The sequence below is a fragment of the Gymnodraco acuticeps genome, unplaced genomic scaffold, assembly GCF_902827175.1.
Source record: "Gymnodraco acuticeps unplaced genomic scaffold, fGymAcu1.1, whole genome shotgun sequence".
Classification (NCBI taxonomy): Eukaryota; Metazoa; Chordata; class Actinopteri; order Perciformes; family Bathydraconidae; genus Gymnodraco; species Gymnodraco acuticeps.
In genome coordinates this window covers 1,809,837-1,826,588 of record NW_022991003.1, presented here as the reverse complement: position 1 = coordinate 1,826,588, position 16,752 = coordinate 1,809,837, and the positions used below count along the sequence as shown (strand labels likewise).

Genomic DNA, 16,752 nt, shown 5'->3' with positions numbered 1-16,752 from the left:
AATTGATTTCAGCTGATCGTCATGCCGAGACAAAAGCGTGCCTTGTGAGCGCAGAGCTGCTCTGAACCTGTCTGGGTCGGCTGGGTCCATTCTTTGGTCAGTTCGTACTGTTAAGAATGTCACGAGGCTCAGGACCCAAATGCACAACACCAGAAACAGATTAGAATTAACAAGGTCTTTTAATTAAGGTCAAATACAAAACGCTCACTTGGAGGATCAAAAAACTCTAAACCAAAAAACATCTACATGACTATCAAAATATACTTCACACGATCAAGGGATGACTGGCAGGCTTGACGAGACAAGACGAACTGACACAAGACAAAGGGAGACGCAGACTATATATACACACTAGGTAAGGGGACACAGGTGGCAACAATTAAGGGAGGGGCTGACAATCACACTGGTGGGAAAAACACACCAGGGCAGGAATGCTCTGAAACGAGAGGGAAAGGTTACTACAAAATAAAACAGGAAATCACAAGACAAGGCAAAAGACAAAAGGACTGAACTAAATAAATTAACTTAACACAACTGTCTAGACACCACAGAGAGGTCACTCTCAAGTTATGGGCTTTTTTGTCACCTTTCCCATATTCGGCCCTGGTCTAATTTGGCTCTTTTTCAGGGATTGTGGTAGTTCCAAATAACAACCCAAAAAAAAATGTTGCCCCCAAAATAAAATGTGACAACAATCAATTTAATTAATGGGAGACCCTAAAGATAAGAAAAATCATTGTTGTCATTTGTTCTACCTCGGGTAGGGGTATCTCGAAAACTAAAGCCTTTTTTGAGGACTTGCTGCTGGACTATTAGTAAGTCTCTGTATACAGTAAAGCATAATACTCTTGGCTTCCTTAAAGGTCCCCTATTATACTGTTTTTCATCAATATATTATAAGTCTCAGATATATACAAAACATGTCTCTGAAGTGTTTGGCTCAAAAATACCAAACAGATCATTGCAGCATCCCATAATCCCCTCTGTTTCAGCCCTGTTTCCAAAGTGCTGATTCTCTGTCTGTTACTTTAGATGAAAATAAGGAGCCCCTCTCCACACCCCTCTGAGATAGATTTGGTTAAAAAGAACACAATGGTGCTCTAGGAGGAGATTCAGGTGATAAGGTGGGGGGGGGGGGGTTACCTTGGTTTGTTATTTGCTAATGGTTACACAAGCCAAAAAAAACGTTATGACATCATAAAGTGGCCAAAATCTGATCAGCTCATTTTCAGACAGGTTTTTATATACATGGATCAGGACAAAAACTGAGTGGAATCTTTTTTCCTGAAACTTTCAGAGTCTCTTTACACAGAGGGGACACATGTTTATGTATAAAAGACAGGAACAAGTGGATTTTGCACAATAGGTGACCTTTAAGAACTTTGTATTACATGCTATAGTGTGACTTTTTTGATGATATTTTCATGGCATACTATACTATGACCTCTTAAAAATGATTATTTTGATTACATTATACAATGACTTTTTGTACAATGACATTTTTATGGCATTTTCTTACAACTTCTTGACTAATATTTCTATGGGATACCACACTATGACTTTTCAATTTAATCACTTGTGATTGGCATGTTTTACTATGACATTGTATTGCATTCAATACTTTAACTTTGGAATCAGTTTTTTAAATGAAGAAATAGGATGCTCTGACTTTTGATATTACATTATAATATGCTATACTCAGACAGAAACAATAAACATTACAACATCAGGAAACGTTCTACAGAAATGCTTGAATTAGACCATAGTCCCTTAGTAAAATGGTCAAGAAAATGTGTCTATCGTCTACATATATTGTCAGGACCTCGTCACAAGCTGATGAACCCAAACACACGACCCAGAGACAAAGTCTTGAATATAAAGAAGGTATATTTATTTTCCACAGTGCAGGTAATCCCTCTTAACAGAGTAGGTGGTGGAAATAACAAAAGGCGCCCACACGGAGGAAATTGCATAACAAAAAGAGGACTTAATCAAAACTTAAGCCAACAAAAAATAAACAAAATAACCTGACATGAGGGAAAAAGCGATCCTTTCAGAGCTGAGGCTTGGCACGACCATTCGGGGAAACAAACAAGACGAACTGACAAAAGGCTATCCACTGCGCCACACGCCTCCCTATTTTCCTCACAGACGGCAAAAAAAGTCAGACATTTTGCGATTTAAAATAAAAACAATAATTCACTCCTGTTTTACTGTACATCTCAGAGTCTCAGAATGCTTCCTTGTGTTCGTTCACTTGTGTATATCATTTTAATGATTAAATATTAGTTACCTGCAGGGCCGTCCCTGGCCAACTTGAGGCCCATGCAAAGTTATATGATGAGGCCCTCTGTTTCGCGAGCGTCGATGGGAGGGGTGCTAGTGGAGCCTCGCAGCGGCGAAACCGTGCCGCGCCACACTAATTGCGTCGCATGCGCACATAGGTGCAGCTCAGTTGAGGCTCCCTCCGCAAGGTGAGGCCCCACGCAGTCTGCGTGATCTGCCTGTGAGGGACGGCCCTGGTTAACTGTAAAAAACATTTTGCTGCTGTTTTTGATGTATTTGTCCTTCTTTTAAAGCACTTCCAGTGTAGCCGCAGTCATATCCGACAAAAATAAATCCAACTTCTACTGCTGTGACATTTCTTTTTTTATGACAATATTATAATGTTATTTAAACTGTCTTTTAAATTGTGCATTGTAATAGTCAGGGTCTTCTTGAATACCAATACATTAAAAATGTCAGCAAACCTATGTGAAAAATCAATCTGAGTTGAAAACTGAAGTGGTACATTGTCATTTGAGCTTACTTACCCTGTAAAGTAATATACAGGAAACTACTTTAAATAGTTGAGTCTCACAGTCATTGTGTGAGAGTTTGCAGCCCTGCAAATACATATTTTCTGTACAAAGTTACTTGTGCCAGTAATAGTATGTCGTTTTTTTCATTTAACATGGTAAAGCCTGATTGAGAATAAAAATGTCCTTTAAAGACTAAGTGTCGGAAAAAGGAAATAGTAGCCAACACCCTGTTCCCGTTTCTTTCCTGGGTGAAGTACTTGACCTTGAAATCCCTGTTGGTTACAGATTAGCACAGTGCACATTTCAAAACACTATCATTTGTGTAAGAGTCGAAAAAAAGTGTGTAATGACAAACTGTTTTGCGAAGCCCGTCTCAGGGTTATGAAAGTGATATATTTATTGACAAATGAAACTCTCCTCGACAGGGAATTTATTAACAAACACTCCCTGACAAGCCTGACAAGTCTTGACTTGTCAGGGAATGCCAGGGTCAGGGAAGGCCAAGACTTAATGCCAAACCTCACTACAAATTGTCATGAAGGAAACATGCAGGAGTCCAATGTTTTGCTTGATGATATGAGTAAATAGGTTAAATCTGGAGCCATAAGCGTAAAGCAGAGAAAGTATCACCAAGCCACAGCTGCACAAAAAAACTCTCATGCTCTTGAAACTTAATCTCTATAATGGGAATTGAAGCGCTTGTATATTTGGGAGGTCTCCCTTGTCAGTACATATGTAGCGATGTACATAATAAGGACCATGATGGAAACCAGGACTGTGGCCAAGATGTTGAGGCAGCGGGCGTTGGAGCCGTAGCGCCGGGCTCCTTCCATATCTCCAATCACCTTCCGGTCTCTGGCCTGAAAGGACCAAAAGCACATTGATTTGAAATTGGATTCTTAGCTTTACTTAACCTCAGAGAACCTTAAATGTTGAACATCAGCTCAGTCCAATGCTTTAGATTCATGTTTTGCTATATGTTCATGCTTTCAACGGGATAACATCCCTACATAGTTCTCTTTGCATAATTTATATTTTTTGTCTGTCAAAAATGTCACTAATAGATAGTTTGAAACACATTTAAAGTGTCTGTCGTGTTCTTATTTAAATTATTTATCTTTCCTCATTCAAGTTCAATTGTAAATTTTGGGAACAAATATCTATAATCTTTGAGATTACGATTCCTTTTCCCCCAGCTGCCTGTCCTCTGAGTGAGGGATGTTTCTTTTTTGTCTGCAAAAACTTGCAATACACCTTTGTAATCTCTCCTTTGTTAGAGCTGTCAGTTGTGATAATGTTAAACTCTTTTTTTACTATTCTTTGCCATAACAGAATATTTCCCATGAATGAAACTCACCTTGATGGAGTAGATGAGAGCCGCCAGTCCCAGGCAGCAGCAGCTGCAGCAGCATGGAAGAAAGAGAAATCACAAATTAACATTTCATCAAATCTAAACATCTATACATGGATGGATTGCTACCCTACATTGGATTAGACCTCACAGCGAGAGTGTTTACCTTCTTGTTCTCGGCGTTATACTTGTTGAGAAGGCTCTGAACGCGGTTGCAGTGGCGGTTCTACGGGGTGGCACGGGGTGGCAGCTGCCACCTCAGAAAAAGGCCTTGCCATCCCAGCTGCCACCCCATTTGGCAGCTTTGTTTTGAAAGAAAAGTTGTGGCTTATCGGACATTTAAGGGAGAAAATCTCTGTCCGAGTGCAAGTGAATGCAGCACAAGAGGCGAGCCTTGTAACCCCTCCCCCGGCCCTGGCGCGAGCGTGGAAATATGATTGGCGGCGATTTCATTTGAACGGGGGACAGCTCAAAACGAGAAGCATTTTGGATCCAAGTAGACGGAAGGAATGAGGTATTTGCGGTCAGGTATGGCTGGGGTAGGCTACAGCCATACCAAGAAATGGCTTAGCCCCACCTTAGCCCCACTATGAAAAATGATGTTAAAGTAAGCAAAATAAAGTCCGCCAACTCGCGCGGAGTAAATTGCACAGACAGCAGTTAGTAAGATTGATTTCAGTAGCCACTTGTCTGGAAATACCGAAGACTAGAAACGGTTTTGAAAACTTTTGTCACGTAGTGATCGTCTTCTCAATAGAAAATCTTTGATAATGTCTTCTGGCCAATCAGAATCAAGATAACGGCGTGGTGTTGTTGCAGGAAGTCCCGACGCAGAATAATTTTTGCTGTAGTACATCTCTATATACATCGATACAACATTACGTGTCGATAGAAATCAACACGTAATGAAATAAGACCCCACGGTTTGATGATTGATAGGTGTGTGGGCTGTCTTTCATTTTGACACACAGAACAATGGGGGCTATCCACCCTTATCCACAATGTAAAGTAATTCACAGCCTCTTCCCTCTTCTCTCTTGCGGCTTTCACACCAGCGCTTTTCCCTTTCTAGCTCCGAGCTAGAGCTTTTCTGGTTCAGCTCCGGTTTCCCTTTTCTGCTCCCTCTCTGTTCACACCGCCCAGCACCCGACTGGTGCTGCTGCGTCATGACGTCACCGTTTACATCGCTGATTTGCTCCCCAACGGTGTTACGGCGCTCACAACAACAACGGGGAACTGCGTCGGGTCGATGATCGTGTTGCTTTTAATCACACGAAGCCAGAATAAATTGAATAACGACTTCTCCAACCTTATACTTTGCTCCAGAGTGCCGTGGTTCATTGTTTATTAATGTGTTTCTGCAGCATTTACCGACCGCTGCAGTGTTGGCTGCTTTTCCACGGGAGTTTATTCTCCCGTTAGCTCACGGTTAGCTCACACTGCAGCGGCCGCTCTAAAGTATTCACTGTCCGACTCACACAAGCAGCTGATACATATCCCCAGTTCCCCTTAGCCTAAGTGAATGTGTGTCAGTCTGAATTGACGCTGTTTGGTATCACAACGCTGTTATGAAAGTTTCTCTGGTATAAAATGGGTGATGTTAGCATAGCAACCGAAGCTAAACTGACTACTTGCTATTGCTATCCTACTGTGGCATAAACCGTTTGCTACAGGCACATTTTACCGGCGTATTTTTATTATGATTCTACTTGTGATAGTCGGACACGACAACCTGTGCAGCCCATGTATTGATTCCATCCGATAGCTGCTATAATACAAAACAACACGTCTGCCTCTCTCCACAATGATCAATAACAGTGAATGGATGGTCAAAGTAAGGTACAGTACAAATAAACAGAATCACACGAAGCCTGGTTAGTGTTGCCTGACTTTATAAAGTGTGTTTATAAGCACTAGCCTACTGCTTGTAGGCAGGCATGACAGTCGACCCATGTTCAGGGGAGGTGGGTTTAGTTTCCTGCACGCCTCGACGTAAGAGAGACGTAAGCGACGCCACCTCTTAGCTCCGAAGCTCTTGCCTCTAGACCAGTGGTTCTCAAACTTTTTCTGTCAGGCCCCCCCTTTGGAGAAAAAAAAAGTCGGGCCCCCCCAACACAAATAGTCAGGCTCAGTGGCGGCGCCAGAGATTTATTTTGGGGCTGCTGTGCGGTAGCTTGACGTTTCATAGAGGGTGCTCAAACATTTAAGGTTTCCCATTAATGTACCGGGCGCTACAGTGGAATGTTCTACTGCAACAATCCCCACGCATATACACACAGTGTACCCGCGACTGTCACAATTGGCTCGATAATCAGCTCACGGCATATAGGTGTAAGCAGGGGTAAAGTGCTATTTTTGTAGGTGGTGTGTGGACTTCACATCCCTGCTCTACTACTTTGTATCCTCTCACAGAACTGTTCACAGTTCAAAGGCTTCTAATTTTGGTCAAACAGCAATTTTCCTATACAGTGCAACTGGCTATCTACTGTATTTGAATGACAAAAGATGACACTCACCTTAAAATGTCCTTTGGATAGTATTTCTATCTGTCTTAACTGTCGGAACTTGTCCAGGCATGTTAAGTGGGAGTGGACTTGAAATCCTTAACTCAAGGTGTAGAACAATTAAGTTATCAAGCCAATTGCATTACTTACTACAACTTGAATTTGGTTTTTAAGTCAATTAACGCCGAAATCCGAGTTTAAATTACACACAATATTAAGTTGATGTAATTACCAACATTATTACATCAACACAACTTATAAATTAATGTTTGCAACTTAAATTTGTTATCTAAATCAATTAATTCAAATGTGTATCTTGCAACTATGCCTTTAATTAAGTGGTTGTAAAAGGTCCCCTGAATGACCTTTTAGAGTGTATCACCACTGGAACCACTGTTGCCTTCACCTTCCACATCTTCTCTAGCTCTTCTCTGAGCCCTTGGTATTACCCAAGCTTCTCATGGTACTACTTCCTGATGTTGCTATCACTTGACATTGCTATGTCTTTCACAACTTCCTTCTTCTGCTGCTTAAACACTGAGGTGGGGTCAGACAACACCACTTTTTCTGGACGGTAGTTTCAAAACCTACAAGCCTTTCTAAGGTCTTAGCAGGAAACCCACTCAATCAGTTTTGCTAAACCACTTAATAAAACACACTGAAATAAAATGTTTTAAGTCAATTAGCTCAATTAAAATGTAAATGTATCTTTGAATTCTGCTTTAAAAAGATCCATGAAGACAAACCTGCTTTGGAAAGACGGCGAGAACAGCAGAAATGGAGACAAAGCTGCTGAAAGGCTTTGATTACAAATGAATTAAATATTACAAGCACAAATCTCATTTGAAATAGTTTAAGAACTCTAACAATAATATAAAAATAGTTTACATTCAGAAGAATATTTTAAAGTAAATACAAAACAATACATGTAAACATGATTGACAGACATGATTGTATTTACATGTAAAGAGCAATGTTTCAGACAGCGATATGGTGTCACAGCCGAACCCAAACCCTTGTTATGGAGTCCTGTTGGCAAGGGGTGGATTGTCGGAGATGGGGCCATTCAACCAGAGGACACATTGACAGAATGTCAAAATCTGTCCCCTAACGTTTCTGAGGAACCTGACATTTAACATTATATTCTAGTATATACTTGACCTCTCACAGAATTATTTGATGATTTGTATACTGTACTTTGAATTAAGGATCCAGTCTCAATAAAACCTGTACTATTTACACCTATGTTTTAGAGGCTTGCAATTTAGAACTAATACACTTTATTGTATTGGGTTACTCTTATTCTGACTATTTGGTGATGTAGTTCAGCCACCTGGTATTTCCCTCTCCAAATATAATGACCATCAGAGTGAGCATTCTTAACTTATAAGCTATTGTGCCACTTCTCCCCCATTCAGAATTTGACTGTATCAGAGAAGAGGTACAGTAGGCCTATGTCTAAAGAAATCTCATTTGCAATAGAACTGTACCAGATATTACCATACAACTACTGGTTAGTGTTCAATAGCACCCTAGACAATTCAGTAATGGTATATTTTTTAGGGATTTCGGTTTTTCTGATAAATGAGAGAAAAGTGAGTCCTATGTTCCTATCACCAACAAGTACAATTTCCGTCTAAACTAAAGCTAAGTTTACAGGACTATAATTCAGTATTTTTTTAAGTTAAATAATTGTCTGACTATTTAGTGAAGTGGGACAGTCACCTGGTTCATACCTCAGCAAATCTAAAGAGGATAAGAGAGTGTTAAGAATGTCACGAGGCTCAGGACCCAAATGCACAACACCAGAAACAGATTAGAATTAACAAGGTCTTTTAATTAAGGTCAAATACAAAACGCTCACTTGGAGGATCAAAAAACTCTAAACCAAAAACATCTACATGACTATCAAAAATATACTTCACACGATCAAGGGATGACTGGCAGGCTTGACGAGACAAGACGAACTGACACAAGACAAAGGGAGACGCAGACTATATATACACACTAGGTAAGGGGACACAGGTGGCAACAATTAAGGGAGGGGCTGACAATCACACTGGTGGGAAAAACACACCAGGGCAGGAATGCTCTGAAACGAGAGGGAAAGGTTACTACAAAATAAAACAGGAAATCACAAGACCAGGCAAAAGACAAAAGGACTGAACTAAATAAATTAACTTAACACAACTGTCTAGACACCACAGTACCCCCTCCTTTACGGACGGCTCCGGACGGCCCAGCGAGTTCAGGATGGCTTTTGTAAAAATCCTTTATCAGGTTCTGGTCCACGATGAAGCTAGACGGGATCCATTCCCGCTCTTCCGGTCCATAACCCTCCCAGTCCACTAAAAACTGCTGACCCCTTCCTCGTTTTCTGACCTTCAGCAGACGCTTGACAGTGTAGACCAGACCTCCATCAATGAGCCTGGGAGGAGGGGGGGGGCTTGGAAGCGGGAACCATTTTGCTTTCCTTGACCGGCTTGAGTTTGCTTACGTGGAATGTTGGATGGACTCTGAGTGATCTAGGCAGGCGCAAACGAACAGACACAGGGTTAATACACTTTTCCACAGTGAATGGGCCTACAAATCTTGGTGCCAGCTTCCTAGAGACTACGTTCAGGGGCAAGTCTCTGGTGGATAGCCACACTTTCTGACCCGGTCTGTACACAGGTGCAGGACGGCGATGCCGATCAGCCGCTTTTTTTCATGCGGGCCGAAGTCCTAAGGAGGACCCGACGTGCTGAAGCCCAAATGCCATGACAGCGCCTGACCAGTGCGTGTGCCGAGGGAACCATGACTTCTTTCTCTGTCTCTGAGAACATTCTGTGTTAAGGTTTTCTTACCTAATTTTACTTGGATAGGAGTCAGCGTACGAGGAGAGTAGTCAGAAGTTAGTCGGCACACCAGCGCCCTCCTCTTGCCTGGGGAGCCCCGTCTTTTAGTGAGCAAGCGGCCATCAGGTGTCCACGATGCCCGCAGTAGAAACACAGGCCCTGGCGGAGGCGCCGTTCCCGCTCCTCCAGTGAAAGTCTTGCTCGGCCAAGTTGCATGGGTTCCTCTGATGTGGTGGATGGCGTTGTCAAAGGAGGCTTGATCCAGACCCCTGGAAACGAATCCTCCCTCATCCGGATGCCACGAGGAGGCCCCCTGGAGCTTGGTGAACGAACTGCAGGATGTTCTCTTTCTTTTTGTCTATCCCAGAGCCTATTATCTATTCGTATAGCCAGAGCAATCACAGAGTCTAAATCTTCTGGAAGATCTAATGGGACTAAGTGATCTTTGACAAGGCCTGAAAGTCCATTTACAAAGGCGTCCAGCAAGGCCAGATCATTCCAGCCACTGTCTGCTGCTATTGTCCTAAACTCTATGGCATAATCAGACACTCTTTGATTTCTTTGCTTGAGTTGAACTAGAGCTTTAGCCGCTTCTCTCCCTGGCGCTGTACGATCAAAAATCTTTTTAAGGGAATCAGTAAACAGTCCGAGTGATCTGCAAAGGGGAGAGTCTCTAGCCCATTCTGCTGTAGCCCACGCTGCTGCTCTACCAGTCAAGTGTGTTATCATGAAAGCTATTCTAGACTGGTCTGTTGGAAAAGCAGAAGGCTGATGTTGATAATGCAGGTCGCATTGGACTAAAAAAGGACGACAGTCACCTGAGTCACCGGAGAATTTCTCTGGAGATGCGAGACGAGAGCATGAAGAAGAAGTAGGTCCTTGGATCACAGCCTCAGGCAGGGGTGCAGCCGCGGAAACAGTTTGAGATCCAGCTTCCAGGTGGGCAAGGACACGAACAAGCTGATCTGCCAGGTGGTTTACTTGGCTGTTCACAGATGTTTGGAAGCTTTCTTGACGACCACTCAATTCTCTCACTCCCTGGTCAATTGATTTCAGCTGATCGTCATGCCGAGACAAAAGCGTGCCTTGTGAGCGCAGAGCTGCTCTGAACCTGTCTGGGTCGGCTGGGTCCATTCTTTGGTCAGTTCGTACTGTTAAGAATGTCACGAGGCTCAGGACCCAAATGCACAACACCAGAAACAGATTAGAATTAACAAGGTCTTTTAATTAAGGTCAAATACAAAACGCTCACTTGGAGGATCAAAAAACTCTAAACCAAAAACATCTACATGACTATCAAAAATATACTTCACACGATCAAGGGATGACTGGCAGGCTTGACGAGACAAGACGAACTGACACAAGACAAAGGGAGACGCAGACTATATATACACACTAGGTAAGGGGACACAGGTGGCAACAATTAAGGGAGGGGCTGACAATCACACTGGTGGGAAAAACACACCAGGGCAGGAATGCTCTGAAACGAGAGGGAAAGGTTACTACAAAATAAAACAGGAAATCACAAGACAAGGCAAAAGACAAAAGGACTGAACTAAATAAATTAACTTAACACAACTGTCTAGACACCACAGTACCCCCTCCTTTACGGACGGCTCCGGACGGCCCAGCGAGTTCAGGATGGCTTTTGTAAAAATCCTTTATCAGGTTCTGGTCCACGATGAAGCTAGACGGGATCCATTCCCGCTCTTCCGGTCCATAACCCTCCCAGTCCACTAAAAACTGCTGACCCCTTCCTCGTTTTCTGACCTTCAGCAGACGCTTGACAGTGTAGACCAGACCTCCATCAATGAGCCTGGGAGGAGGGGGGGGCTTGGAAGCGGGAACCATTTTGCTTTCCTTGACCGGCTTGAGTTTGCTTACGTGGAATGTTGGATGGACTCTGAGTGATCTAGGCAGGCGCAAACGAACAGACACAGGGTTAATACACTTTTCCACAGTGAATGGGCCTACAAATCTTGGTGCCAGCTTCCTAGAGACTACGTTCAGGGGCAAGTCTCTGGTGGATAGCCACACTTTCTGACCCGGTCTGTACACAGGTGCAGGACGGCGATGCCGATCAGCCGCTTTTTTCATGCGGGCCGAAGTCCTAAGGAGGACCCGACGTGCTGAAGCCCAAATGCCATGACAGCGCCTGACCAGTGCGTGTGCCGAGGGAACCATGACTTCTTTCTCTGTCTCTGAGAACATTCTGTGTTAAGGTTTTCTTACCTAATTTTACTTGGATAGGAGTCAGCGTACGAGGAGAGTAGTCAGAAGTTAGTCGGCACACCAGCGCCCTCCTCTTGCCTGGGGAGCCCCGTCTTTTAGTGAGCAAGCGGCCATCAGGTGTCCACGATGCCCGCAGTAGAAACACAGGCCCTGGCGGAGGCGCCGTTCCCGCTCCTCCAGTGAAAGTCTTGCTCGGCCAAGTTGCATGGGTTCCTCTGATGTGGTGGATGGCGTTGTCAAAGGAGGCTTGATCCAGACCCCTGGAAACGAATCCTCCCTCATCCGGATGCCACGAGGAGGCCCCCTGGAGCTTGGTGAACGAACTGCAGGATGTTCTCTTTCTTTTTGTCTATCCCAGAGCCTATTATCTATTCGTATAGCCAGAGCAATCACAGAGTCTAAATCTTCTGGAAGATCTAATGGGACTAAGTGATCTTTGACAAGGCCTGAAAGTCCATTTACAAAGGCGTCCAGCAAGGCCAGATCATTCCAGCCACTGTCTGCTGCTATTGTCCTAAACTCTATGGCATAATCAGACACTCTTTGATTTCTTTGCTTGAGTTGAACTAGAGCTTTAGCCGCTTCTCTCCCTGGCGCTGTACGATCAAAAATCTTTTTAAGGGAATCAGTAAACAGTCCGAGTGATCTGCAAAGGGGAGAGTCTCTAGCCCATTCTGCTGTAGCCCACGCTGCTGCTCTACCAGTCAAGTGTGTTATCATGAAAGCTATTCTAGACTGGTCTGTTGGAAAAGCAGAAGGCTGATGTTGATAATGCAGGTCGCATTGGACTAAAAAAGGACGACAGTCACCTGAGTCACCGGAGAATTTCTCTGGAGATGCGAGACGAGAGCATGAAGAAGAAGTAGGTCCTTGGATCACAGCCTCAGGCAGGGGTGCAGCCGCGGAAACAGTTTGAGATCCAGCTTCCAGGTGGGCAAGGACACGAACAAGCTGATCTGCCAGGTGGTTTACTTGGCTGTTCACAGATGTTTGGAAGCTTTCTTGACGACCACTCAATTCTCTCACTCCCTGGTCAATTGATTTCAGCTGATCGTCATGCCGAGACAAAAGCGTGCCTTGTGAGCGCAGAGCTGCTCTGAACCTGTCTGGGTCGGCTGGGTCCATTCTTTGGTCAGTTCGTACTGTTAAGAATGTCACGAGGCTCAGGACCCAAATGCACAACACCAGAAACAGATTAGAATTAACAAGGTCTTTTAATTAAGGTCAAATACAAAACGCTCACTTGGAGGATCAAAAAACTCTAAACCAAAAAACATCTACATGACTATCAAAAATATACTTCACACGATCAAGGGATGACTGGCAGGCTTGACGAGACAAGACGAACTGACACAAGACAAAGGGAGACGCAGACTATATATACACACTAGGTAAGGGGACACAGGTGGCAACAATTAAGGGAGGGGCTGACAATCACACTGGTGGGAAAAACACACCAGGGCAGGAATGCTCTGAAACGAGAGGGAAAGGTTACTACAAAATAAAACAGGAAATCACAAGACAAGGCAAAAGACAAAAGGACTGAACTAAATAAATTAACTTAACACAACTGTCTAGACACCACAGAGAGGTCACTCTCAAGTTATGGGCTTTTTTGTCACCTTTCCCATATTCGGCCTGGTCTAATTTGGCTCTTTTTCAGGGATTGTGGTAGTTCCAAATAACAACCCAAAAAAAAATGTTGCCCCCAAAATAAAATGTGACAACAATCAATTTAATTAATGGGAGACCCTAAAGATAAGAAAAATCATTGTTGTCATTTGTTCTACCTCGGGTAGGGGTATCTCGAAAACTAAAGCCTTTTTTGAGGACTTGCTGCTGGACTATTAGTAAGTCTCTGTATACAGTAAAGCATAATACTCTTGGCTTCCTTAAAGGTCCCCTATTATACTGTTTTTCATCAATATATTATAAGTCTCAGATATATACAAAACATGTCTCTGAAGTGTTTGGCTCAAAAATACCAAACAGATCATTGCAGCATCCCATAATCCCCTCTGTTTCAGCCCTGTTTCCAAAGTGCTGATTCTCTGTCTGTTACTTTAGATGAAAATAAGGAGCCCCTCTCCACACCCCTCTGAGATAGATTTGGTTAAAAAGAACACAATGGTGCTCTAGGAGGAGATTCAGGTGATAAGGTGGGGGGGGGGGGGTTACCTTGGTTTGTTATTTGCTAATGGTTACACAAGCCAAAAAAAACGTTATGACATCATAAAGTGGCCAAAATCTGATCAGCTCATTTTCAGACAGGTTTTTATATACATGGATCAGGACAAAAACTGAGTGGAATCTTTTTTCCTGAAACTTTCAGAGTCTCTTTACACAGAGGGGACACATGTTTATGTATAAAAGACAGGAACAAGTGGATTTTGCACAATAGGTGACCTTTAAGAACTTTGTATTACATGCTATAGTGTGACTTTTTTGATGATATTTTCATGGCATACTATACTATGACCTCTTAAAAATGATTATTTTGATTACATTATACAATGACTTTTTGTACAATGACATTTTTATGGCATTTTCTTACAACTTCTTGACTAATATTTCTATGGGATACCACACTATGACTTTTCAATTTAATCACTTGTGATTGGCATGTTTTACTATGACATTGTATTGCATTCAATACTTTAACTTTGGAATCAGTTTTTTAAATGAAGAAATAGGATGCTCTGACTTTTGATATTACATTATAATATGCTATACTCAGACAGAAACAATAAACATTACAACATCAGGAAACGTTCTACAGAAATGCTTGAATTAGACCATAGTCCCTTAGTAAAATGGTCAAGAAAATGTGTCTATCGTCTACATATATTGTCAGGACCTCGACACAAACTGATGAACCCAAATGCACGACCCAGAGACAAAGTCTTGAATATAAAAATGGTATATTTATTTTCCACAGTGCAGGTAATCCCTCTTAACAGAGTAGGTGGTGGAAATAACAAAAGGCGCCCACACGGAGGAAATTGCATAACAAAAAGAGGACTTAATCAAAACTTAAGCCAACAAAAAATAAACAAAATAACCTGACATGAGGGAAAAAGCGATCCTTTCAGAGCTGAGGCTTGGCACGACCATTCGGGGAAACAAACAAGACGAACTGACAAAAGGCTATCCACTGCGCCACACGCCTCCCTATTTTCCTCACAGATGGCAAAAAAAGTCAGACATTTTGCGATTTAAAATAAAAACAATAATTCACTCCTGTTTTACTGTACATCTCAGAGTCTCAGAATGCTTCCTTGTGTTCGTTCACTTGTGTATATCATTTTAATGATTAAATATTAGTTACCTGCAGGGCCGTCCCTGGCCAACTTGAGGCCCATGCAAAGTTATATGATGAGGCCCTCTGTTTCGCGAGCGTCGATGGGAGGGGTGCTAGTGGAGCCTCGCAGCGGCGAAACCGTGCCGCGCCACACTAATTGCGTCGCATGCGCACATAGGTGCAGCTCAGTTGAGGCTCCCTCCGCAAGGTGAGGCTCCCTCCGCAAGGTGAGGCCCCACGCAGTCTGCGTGATCTGCCTGTGAGGGACGGCCCTGGTTAACTGTAAAAAACATTTTGCTGCTGTTTTTGATGTATTTGTCCTTCTTTTAAAGCACTTCCAGTGTAGCCGCAGTCATATCCGACAAAAATAAATCCAACTTCTACTGCTGTGACATTTCTTTTTTTATGACAATATTATAATGTTATTTAAACTGTCTTTTAAATTGTGCATTGTAATAGTCAGGGTCTTCTTGAATACCAATACATTAAAAATGTCAGCAAACCTATGTGAAAAATCAATCTGAGTTGAAAACTGAAGTGGTACATTGTCATTTGAGCTTACTTACCCTGTAAAGTAATATACAGGAAACTACTTTAAATAGTTGAGTCTCACAGTCATTGTGTGAGAGTTTGCAGCCCTGCAAATACATATTTTCTGTACAAAGTTACTTGTGCCAGTAATAGTATGTCGTTTTTTTCATTTAACATGGTAAAGCCTGATTGAGAATAAAAATGTCCTTTAAAGACTAAGTGTCGGAAAAAGGAAATAGTAGCCAACACCCTGTTCCCGTTTCTTTCCTGGGTGAAGTACTTGACCTTGAAATCCCTGTTGGTTACAGATTAGCACAGTGCACATTTCAAAACACTATCATTTGTGTAAGAGTCGAAAAAAAGTGTGTAATGACAAACTGTTTTGCGAAGCCCGTCTCAGGGTTATGAAAGTGATATATTTATTGACAAATGAAACTCTCCTCGACAGGGAATTTATTAACAAACACTCCCTGACAAGCCTGACAAGTCTTGACTTGTCAGGGAATGCCAGGGTCAGGGAAGGCTTAATGCCAAACCTCACTACAAATTGTCATGAAGGAAACATGCAGGAGTCCAATGTTTTGCTTGATGATATGAGTAAATAGGTTAAATCTGGAGCCATAAGCGTAAAGCAGAGAAAGTATCACCAAGCCACAGCTGCACAAAAAAACTCTCATGCTCTTGAAACTTAATCTCTATAATGGGAATTGAAGCGCTTGTATATTTGGGAGGTCTCCCTTGTCAGTACATATGTAGCGATGTACATAATAAGGACCATGATGGAAACCAGGACTGTGGCCAAGATGTTGAGGCAGCGGGCGTTGGAGCCGTAGCGCCGGGCTCCTTCCATATCTCCAATCACCTTCCGGTCTCTGGCCTGAAAGGACCAAAAGCACATTGATTTGAAATTGGATTCTTAGCTTTACTTAACCTCAGAGAACCTTAAATGTTGAACATCAGCTCAGTCCAATGCTTTAGATTCATGTTTTGCTATATGTTCATGCTTTCAACGGGATAACATCCCTACATAGTTCTCTTTGCATAATTTATATTTTTTGTCTGTCAAAAATGTCACTAATAGATAGTTTGAAACACATTTAAAGTGTCTGTCGTGTTCTTATTTAAATTATTTATCTTTCCTCATTCAAGTTCAATTGTAAATTTTGGGAACAAATATCTATAATCTTTGAGATTA

General features: G+C 42.5%; 1 protein-coding gene across 1 annotated transcript; it reads right to left on the bottom strand.

Moving 5' to 3' along the window:
• Positions 1 to 284: 284 nt before the first annotated feature.
• LOC117559408 lies at positions 285 to 11,696 on the bottom strand. The gene is made up of 2 exons (XM_034236167.1): positions 11,084 to 11,696; positions 285 to 546 (listed from the first exon to the last, which is right to left on the bottom strand). Exons 1-2 carry the CDS (start codon positions 11,675 to 11,677, stop codon positions 526 to 528), a joined length of 615 nt encoding a protein of 204 aa, XP_034092058.1. The 5' UTR covers positions 11,678 to 11,696; the 3' UTR covers positions 285 to 525.
• Between the last annotated feature and the right edge of the window lie 5,056 nt (positions 11,697 to 16,752).